This window comes from Rana temporaria, unplaced genomic scaffold (assembly GCF_905171775.1).
Source record: "Rana temporaria unplaced genomic scaffold, aRanTem1.1, whole genome shotgun sequence".
Taxonomy (NCBI): domain Eukaryota; kingdom Metazoa; phylum Chordata; class Amphibia; order Anura; family Ranidae; genus Rana; species Rana temporaria.
Window position 1 is genome coordinate 1 of NW_024404793.1, and position 9,652 is coordinate 9,652.

Sequence of the window (9,652 nt, forward strand, 5' to 3'; positions counted from 1 at the left end):
GAAGGTGAATGCGGCCACCAGCAGAACAGCACGGGCTTCGTTTGCAGATATCTGTCAGATAATGGGCTAGTATACTAGTCCATTATGCTTTTATTTTGCAGGGGGAAAAAGGGGAAGTAAACCCCACCAGGGTTTACTTCCTCTGTAATCCTTGGCAGAAATACAATACAGATGATGGTAATCGGTAATGGAGTGAGCACGACTTTTTGTTCTCCATAGAGCCAATGATTTACTTATAAAGACTCATCCCCGTTTCTCATTAATACGGCCAAACTCGGACAAACTCCGGTAAAATATTTTCCTAACAGAAGTTTTTACTTCCTTATTTCGAAGGCTGTAAATAAATGGATTCAACAGAGGAGCAATGACCGTGTACATCACAGCAACCAACTTGTCCTCATCCTTTCCATACCTTGATCTGGGCCTCAAGTACATAAAGGCGACTGATCCATAGAAGATTGTGACCACGATCAGGTGAGAAGTACAGGTGGAGAAGGCTTTCTTCCTCCGGGACATTGAGCTAATCTTCAGGATCGTTGATATTATCTTGACATAAGAGATAACTGTCGGTATAAGTGAACCAGAAGCCATTCCTCCACCAACAATGAAGACGATAAGTTCATTGAGCCACGTGTCCTTGCAGGCCAGCTTTAGTAATACGGGGACATCACAAAAGAAGCTGTTAAGTTTATGAGAATCGCAGAATGGGACTGAGAAGGTGAAGGTGGTGTGAGTGAGAGCGTTTGACGCTCCGACAATCCATGACCCGGCAATGAGCTGAACGCAGGTCCTCTTCTTCATAATGATGGAGTATAAAAGTGGATGACAGATGGCGTTATATCGGTCATATGACATGGCTGCAAGAAGGTAGAACTCAGTGCCGGCCAAAAAGAAGACGCAGAACAACTGAGCAGCACATCCATAGAAAGGGATCCACTGACTCTCCGATAGAAGATCCGACAACATTTTGGGAGAAGTTGATGAAATGTAAAAAATTTCTAAAACAGAAAAATTAGCCAGAAAGAAGTACATGGGCTTTTGGAGGTCGGGACTTAATTTATAGAGCAGTATGATGAAGAGGTTTCCAGATAATGTAATTATATAAATACAAAGGAAGACAATAAAAAGAAAAATCTTAACTTCAGGACGCCCAGAAATTCCCACAAGGTAAAAACCGGCCTTTAAATTCCGAGTTTCATTATTCATGGCTGAGAAGGAAGAAGAGAATACATTTATAACAATTACATGCTGAAAAATGAGACCTCATAAACGTATGTGTTCCATGTCAGTACCTCCCCAGACTAATGAAGAGCCAGGAGGGGCGCCCCCTGTGGTTGGAGCAGAGGACACAGCTGGAGCCTCTCCTGGATTTACATCTGCGATGCTCTGCAGGACTGGATGGTTACATTGTGAGATCTCACACGGTTCACACAACTTCTATCCAAGATTCACACACTTTTCTGATGGAATTTTTGGAAAATAATAAAAGTTGTTCTGAATCTTTGTGAAAAAATAGACCCCATTTTCTATTTTTTATTTTTTTTGAAAAGCCTATGGCGTGCAAAACACACCCAAAAAACTCCACCCGGTGCATAAAAAATGTGCACACACATAAAGAGGTGTGACAAAAAAGTGCAGACGGGTGCTACGTCTATTGGTCCTCCATAAAGAAGGACCTAACCCTGATCCCCTGGGGCGTTAGGCTCCTGACAGGGACTGAGGTACTCACATGGTCCGAGCAGCCAAAGCCAAGACGGACACCATTCCTTGGAGGGTCTGCCAAAACAGAACCCTCCCAGTACTAGGTGGGGCTCCCCCGAAGGGAGACCCCATGAGAGCAGGCGAACTAAGCCAGAAGGCCATGTCCACCCACTCCCAAGACGTTCAGGGCTGGCCCGAGGACCCGCACCCTACTTATCACACTGTGACAAACGTGACACCAAACAAAAATAAACAGACAAGGGGTAAAATAAAAAGGAAGTGGGGGAGAAGAAAGATGAGGAGAGTGCAGAAGTGACCATCGTGCAGTACGATGGCCGGCCCTCCGGCCAGGAATCAAAAATTCCTCTGGTCCTAGCCAAAAGGCCCAGGCCTAGAGGCAGGTGTAAAACAAGGTGGTATGGTGACGTGACCAAGGTGCCAAAAAGCAAAAGTACCGGTAAAAAGACTAGCGCAATTATGGCACCCCTGGACTGCCACTCCTGGGGCACATCACCATAGGCTTTTCAACGGACCCTGACCCACAGCCCGGACAGTCACAGCCCCCTTCCCTACCAGGAAGGAACGAGAGCTCTGGAAGCTCAGAGAGGGAGAGAATACGTCACCCCCCTCTTTCGCTCTCTACCTAATTATACCCGAGAGGTACTAGCCACAATTCTGACCCCCCTTAACAGTAGGGTGAGGTCGACGTTCCCTCTCGAGAAACTGGCAGGTTAGGAACTGCATTAAATCCAGGCCAGGGGCCCAGCCCTCCAGCTTCGACCGCATGCCTCTCCGTCCAAATCAGACGGCCTCCGCCTCCACGCCAGCAGGTTTAGCATCCGCCGACCGCCATCCCTTTCCACCTCGCTGTGTACTATAGCACCACCTACTGGCAACTGATAAGAACAGATACTACACTTGATCTTAGCCTAAAGGCCGAGAAGCGATAAATAGACCCCATTGTGCTTTTAAAACTACCACAGAAAAAATGCTCACCTACCTTCTTTACTAAAATGAATCAACATTACAGCCAGGAAGCTTTCATTTGAAGAAAGGTGAACAGCATAGACCAGCCTTTCCCCATCAGGGTGCCCAGGCCCAATGGGGGGCCTTCAGGTTTCTTCAGGGGATGCCTTGGTCAAATGCCTGAAAATTACCCAAAAGTTGCATTGGGTGTAGCCTGTGACACTCAGTGTGCCCCAATGCACCGTTCTAGCCACCAGCAACCAATGACATTATTGGATGATAAGGAGGACATCAGGCACCTGCACAGCATCCTGGATTGCCCTCTCCATCAGCACTGGGGTGACATGGGCTGAGTGAGGGGGAAGAGAAACATTGGAATACTAGTCAGTACCTGTGTGTGTATAAATCACCTCCAATGTTGGGTGTCCCACGTGTGCGGACGTTGTGTTCTGTAGTTTCCTTTTTGGTTTTTATCTTATTTTATGAATGATTTCAGATATAAAAAACAAAGCTTAAATTTACAATAAACAAAGAGATTCCATTGTAACAAGAAAATACATCCATTCACATTACAATAAATATCTGTTGAGTTCCGGGAGTGAATCTTCCCAAGAAAGAATCTCCCTCAATGTTTAATACGCTCCGATAACATGGAAAAGCCATATATTCCACAATTGTGTCGGTGATACAACTAAGTGCTCATGATTCACATTTCATCGACTTCCTAACACATCAAAGAGACGCCATCATGGCGAGATTTTTACATTTTAGATTGGGGCGCCGCGAGATTGTGAATCATTGAGTGATAGATACCATTAATTCTAAGGAGACAGCTGGAGCCATTCTCAGCAGGTCTGTCACAGGGCTTTAGCCCAGACTACATACCTTCATCTCTCTGACTTACCTCTTATCAATGGGAGCGAGGCTGCCGAGGGAGAGGGAGAAGTTTCAGTCGCCGGATCACAGATCCTCAGATTCAGGGAAAGCAGAAAATCTCCATTTCAATGACTGGGCCGGAAAAAAAAATGGACTTTTATTTGGACTATTTTTTGGGGGGTGTTTGGGGAAGTTTAATTTATCTCATTCAATGTTTCCCTTTTTATTATCCTCGATCATTATTCACCATTTATAATGCTTTTATTTCATATTTCTCTCTGTGATTTCTTTCTGTGAAAAGAAAACTTAAAATAACAATGTCAACTGTCTGTTTACACCGCACAACCTCAGATCTCCCATAATAAGTCCCCCCCCCCAGACCAGGAGACACCCCCACTCCCCCCCTCCAGAGAAGACACCCCCCCACTCCCCCCTCCACAGAAGACACACCCTCCCCCCCCACAGAAGACACCCACCACTCCCCCCCTCCACAGAAGACACCCCCACTCCCCCCTCCACAGAAGACACCCCCCACTCCACCCCTCCACAGAAGACACCCCCACTCCCCCCTCCACAGAAGACACACCCCTCTCCCCCCCACAGAAGACACCCCCACTCCCCCCCTCCACAGAAGACACCCCCCACTCCCTCCCATAGAAGACACACCCCTCTCCCCCACAGAAGACACCCCCCACTCCCCCCTCCACAGAAGACACACCCCTCTCCCCCCCACAGAAGACACACTCCACTCCCCCCTCCACAGAAGACACACCCCTCTCCCCCCACAGAAGACACCCCCCACTCCCCCCTCCACAGAAGACACCCCCCACTCCCCCCCATAGAAGACACACTCCACTCCCCCCTCCACAGAAGACACACCCCACTCCCCCCTCCACAGAAGACACCCCCCACTCCCTTCCCACAGAAGACACCCCCCCACAAAAGACACCCCCCACTCCCCCCCCTCCACAGAAGACACCCCCACTCCCCCCCACAGAAGACAACCCCCAACTCCCCCCCTACAGAAGACAACCCCCAACTCCCCCCCTCCACAGAAGACACCCCCCACTCCCCCCCATAGAAGACACACTCCACTCCCCCTCCACAGAAGACACCCCCCCTCAGAAGACACCCCCCAACTCCCCCCTACAGAAGACGCCTTCATCTCATCTTCCTGGTGACTCCAAAGCATTTTGCCTAAATCTAATGATCTTCTAGTCTTAGAATGGAATTGGGGACACTCGGCAGGTAAGTCCTGTCCTGGCTCTTCTTGTCTTAGAATGGAATTAGGGACACTCGGAAGGTAAGTCCTGTCCTGGCTCTTCTAGTCTTAGAATGGAATTAGGGACACTCGAAAGGTAAGTCCTGTCCTGGCTCTTCTATTCTTAGAATGGAATTAGGGACACAGGGCAGGTAAGTCCTGTCCTGGCTCTTCTAGTCTTAGAATGGAATTAGGGCCACTAGGAAGGTAAGTCCTGTCCTGGCTCTTCTATTCGTAGAATGGAATTAGGGACACTCGGCAGGTAAGTCCTGTCCTGGCTCTTCTAGTCTTCGAATGGAATTAGGGACACTCGGAAGGTAAGTCCTGTCCTGGCTCTTCTATTCATAGAATGGAATTAGGGACACTCGGAAGGTAAGTCCTGTCCTGGCTCTTCTAGTCTTAGAATGGAATTAGGGACACTGGGCAGGTAAGTCCTGTCCTGGCTCTTCTATTCTTAGAATGAAATTAGGGACACTCGGAAGGTAAGTCCTGTCCTGGCTCTTCTAGTCTTAGAATGGAATTAGGGACACTCGGCAGGTAAGTCCTGTCCTGGCTCTTCTAGTCTTAGAATGGAATTAGGGACACTCGGCAGGTAAGTCCTGTCCTGGCTCTTCTAGTCTTAGAATGGAATTAGGGCCACTCGGAAGGTAAGTCCTGTCCTGGCTCTTCTAGTCTTAGTAGGAATTAGGGACACTCGGAAGGTAAGTCCTGTCCTGGCTCTTCTAGTCTTAGAATGGAATTAGGGACACTCGGAATGTAAGTCCTGTCCTGGCTCTTCTAGTCTTAGAATGGAATTAGGGACACTCGGAAGGTAAGTCCTGTCCTGGCTTTTCTAGGCTTAGTAGGAATTAGGGACACTCGGAAGGTAAGTCCTGTCCTGGCTCTTCTAGTCTTAGAATGGAATTAGGGCCACTCGGAAGGTAAGTCCTGTCCTGGCTCTTCTAGTCTTAGAATGGAATTAGGGACACTCGGAAGGTAAGTCTTGTCCTGGCTCTTCTATTCTTAGAATGGAATTAGGGCCACTCGGAAGGTAAGTCTTGTCCTGGCTCTTCTATTCTTAGGGCCAGATTCACGTAGCTCAGCGGATCTATAGATCCGCTCGATCTACGTGAATTAAGATCCGCTCCCGCAAGTTTAGGAGGCAAGTGGCTAATTCACAAACATTCTCCAAACTTGCGACGGCGGATCCTAAATCCCCCAGCGGAATTCAAATTCCTCGGCTAGGGGAGTGTCATATTTAAATCAGGCGCGTTCCCGCGCCGATTTAAATGCGCATGCGTCGTCCGGGGAATTTCCCGGCGTGCATTGCTCCCACTGATGTCAATAGGACGTCAGTGGTTTCGACGTGAGCGGGACTTGCGACGCGCGTGTTCGTGAATCGGCGTACGCAAACGACGTAGGAAAATTCAAATTCGACGCGGGAACGCCGGCTATACTTAACATTGGCTGCGCCTGATAAAAGAAAGGGTAAGTATACGACGGAAAACCGCTACGGAAACGACGTAAAAACAATGCGACGGGTCCGCGTACGTTCATGAATTTGCGTATCTCGCTGATTTACATATTATTTATCGTAAATCAGCGGGAACGCCCCCGGCGCCATTTTTAAATTGAAAAAAAGATCCGACAGTGTAACACATTGTAACACAGTCAGATCTTAGCCCTATCTATGCGTATCTGATTCTATGAACCAGGCGCATAGATAGGACCAGTGTAAGTCAGAGATACGATGGGGGATCAGGAGATATCAGGAGATAATACACCGGAGTATCTCTTTGTGAATCTGGCCCTTAGAATTTAATTAGGGACACTCGGCAGGTAAGTCCTGTCCTGGCTCTTCTAGTCTTAGAATGGAATTAGGGACACTCGGCAGGTAAGTCCTGTCCTGGCTCTTCTAGTCTTAGAATGGAATTAGGGCCACTCGGAAGGTAAGTCCTGTCCTGGCTCTTCTAGTCTTAGAATGGAATTAGGGACACTCGGAAGGTAAGTCCTGTCCTGGCTCTTCTAGTCTTAGAATGGAATTAGGGACACTCGGCAGGTAAGTCCTGTCCTGGCTCTTCTAGTCTTAGAATGGAATTGGGGACACTCGGAAGGTAAGTCCTGTCCTGACTCTTCTAGTCTTAGTAGGAATTAGGGACACTCGGAAGGTAAGTCCTGTCCTGGCTCTTCTAGTCTTAGAATGGAATTGGGGACACTCGGCAGCTAAGTCCTGTCCTGGCTCTTCTAGTCTTAGTAGGAATTGGGGACACTCGGAAGGTAAGTCCTGTCCTGGCTCTTCTAGTCTTAGAATGGAATTAGGGACACTCGGAAGGTAAGTCCTGTCCTGGCTCTTCTAGTCTTAGAATGGAATTAGGGCCACTCGGAAGGTAAGTCCTGTCCTGGCTCTTCTAGTCTTAGAATGGAATTGGGGACACTCGGAAGGTAAGTCCTGTCCTGGCTCTTCTATTCTTAGAATGGAATTAGGGACACTCGGAAGATAAGTCCTGTCCTGGCTCTTCTATTCTTAGAATGGAATTGGGGACACTCGGAAGGTAAGTCCTGTCCTGGCTCTTCTAGTCTTAGAATGGAATTGGGGACACTCGGAAGGTAGGTCCTGTCCTGGCTCTTCTAGTCTTAGAATGGAATTGGGGACACTCGGAAGGTAAGTCCTGTCCTGGCTCTTCTAGTCTTAGTAGGAATTAGGGACACTCGGCAGGTAAGTCCTGTCCTGGCTCTTCTAGTCTTAGAATGGAATTGGGGACACTCGGAAGGTAAGTCCTGTCCTGGCTCTTCTAGTCTTAGAATGGAATTAGGGCCACTCGGAAGGTAAGTCCTGTCCTGGCTCTTCTAGTCTTAGAATGGAATTGGGGACACTCGGAAGGTAAGTCCTGTCCTGGCTCTTCTATTCTTAGAATGGAATTAGGGACACTCGGAAGATAAGTCCTGTCCTGACTCTTCTATTCTTAGAATGGAATTGGGGACACTCGGAAGGTAAGTCCTGTCCTGGCTCTTCTAGTCTTAGAATGGAATTGGGGACACTCGGAAGGTAGGTCCTGTCCTGGCTCTTCTAGTCTTAGAATGGAATTGGGGACACTCTGAAGGTAAGTCCTGTCCTGGCTCTTCTAGTCTTAGTAGGAATTAGGGACACTCGGAAGGTAGGTCCTGTCCTGGCTCTTCTAGTCTTAGAATGGAATTGGGGACACTCGGAAGGTAAGTCCTGTCCTGGCTCTTCTAGTCTTAGTAGGAATTAGGGACACTCGGCAGGTAAGTCCTGTCCTGGCTCTTCTAGTCTTAGAATGGAATTGGGGACACTCGGAAGGTAAGTCCTGTCCTGGCTCTTCTAGTCTTAGAATGGAATTAGGGACACTCGGAAGGTAAGTCCTGTCCTGGCTCTTCTAGTCTTAGAATGGAATTAGGGACACTCATTCATAGCTTTTTCTTTTTAAATGCCCGTGGCGTGTGTAACACACCCAAAAACTCCACCCGGTGCAGAAAAAATGTGCACACACATAAAGAGTGTCGGGTGCAACGTCAAGTGGTCCTCCTGTGAAGAGGGACCCAAACCCTGATCCCCCGGGGCGTTAGGCTCCAGACGGGGACTGAGGTACTGTGGTCCGAGCAACCGAAGCCGACACGGACCCAACTTCCTCGGAGGGACTGCCGAAACAGAACCCTCCCAGTACTAGGTGGGGCTCCCCCGAAGGGAGACCCCATGAGAGCAGGCGAACTAAGCCAGAAGGCCATGTCCACCCACTCCCAAGACGTTCTGGCCCGAGGACCCGCACCCTACTAATCTCACAGTGACACAAAACGTGCACAAACAAAAATAAGACAAAAACGTGACAAACACAGGCTTAAATAAAATAAAGTGGGGGAAGGGATAGTGGAGAGGAGAGTGAAAGAAGTGGCCATTGTGGTGAAACAATGACCAGGCCCTCCGGCCAGGAATAAAAAATTCCTCCGGTCCTAGCCAAAAGGCCCGGCCCAGGAGGCAGGTGCTAAAAAAAGCGTGTATCTGGTGCAGTGACCGTGGTATCTTAAATCAATGTGTCCCTCACACACAGTGATCTTCAGATACCCCTGGACTGCCACTCCAGGGGCACATGCACCATAGGCTTTTCCTTCCATATCCGACCCCCCGACCGGCCAGTGCAGCCCTACACCCCTGCCAGCCAACCCGGCGGATTTGCATGGTCCTACCCCGTCCTATCCCAGGGCATTACCAGCTCCTCCTACCGGATCGCTGACAGAGATAGCACTTACACCAGCCAGCCAGAAGGCCAGACTAGAACTCGGCAAAAAGACCAAGACCAAGCACAGCACCCATCCTCACCAGGAGCACCCTTCCGGATGGCTCAGACTCAACCATGGGCCGGCCCCCAGTAACTGTCGGGCAGCACAGCGTAGTCCCTGCTGAAACCATCCTTCCAGGTGCAATGACGTCATTGGATTGCATCCACCCTCCCCATGTAGGAGGTGCTTCAGCGCTCCGCTGACAACTGATAAGAACAGATACCACACTCGATCCTAGCCAAAAGGCCGAGAAGCGGCAGGGAAGACAACCACGATCAGCACGGTGGCAATGGCCGAGCCTCGCCCTGGGAGAACCACCTTCATGATCATGGTGTCTCCCCTGCCAGGTAAGTATTGATTCATAGCTATGAATTCACTCATTCACTCATTCATAGCTATGATTAAACACTAGGGGCTAGATTCAGGTAGGGGCGCGCAATCTAACGGCGGCGCAGCGTATCGTATTTAAGCTACGCCGCCGCAACTTACAGGAGCAAGTGCAGTATTCACAAAGCACTTGCTCCGTAAGTTGCGGCGGCGTAGCGTAAATGGGGCCGGCGTAAGTGCGCGTAATTC

The 9,652-nt window shown here is 49.2% G+C and overlaps 1 protein-coding gene and 2 pseudogenes across 1 annotated transcript; all 3 read right to left on the reverse strand.

The window, feature by feature from the left end:
- Positions 1-89: 89 nt before the first annotated feature.
- On the reverse strand, positions 90-1,206 carry LOC120923696 (olfactory receptor 998-like). The gene has a single exon (XM_040335012.1). It carries the CDS (start codon positions 1,204-1,206, stop codon positions 244-246), a length of 963 nt encoding a protein of 320 aa, XP_040190946.1. The 3' UTR covers positions 90-243.
- A 1,320-nt stretch (positions 1,207-2,526) lies between these two features.
- LOC120923698 lies at positions 2,527-2,649 on the reverse strand (annotated as a pseudogene).
- Positions 2,650-9,258: 6,609 nt separating this feature from the next.
- On the reverse strand, positions 9,259-9,431 carry LOC120923697 (annotated as a pseudogene).
- Positions 9,432-9,652: the final 221 nt, after the last annotated feature.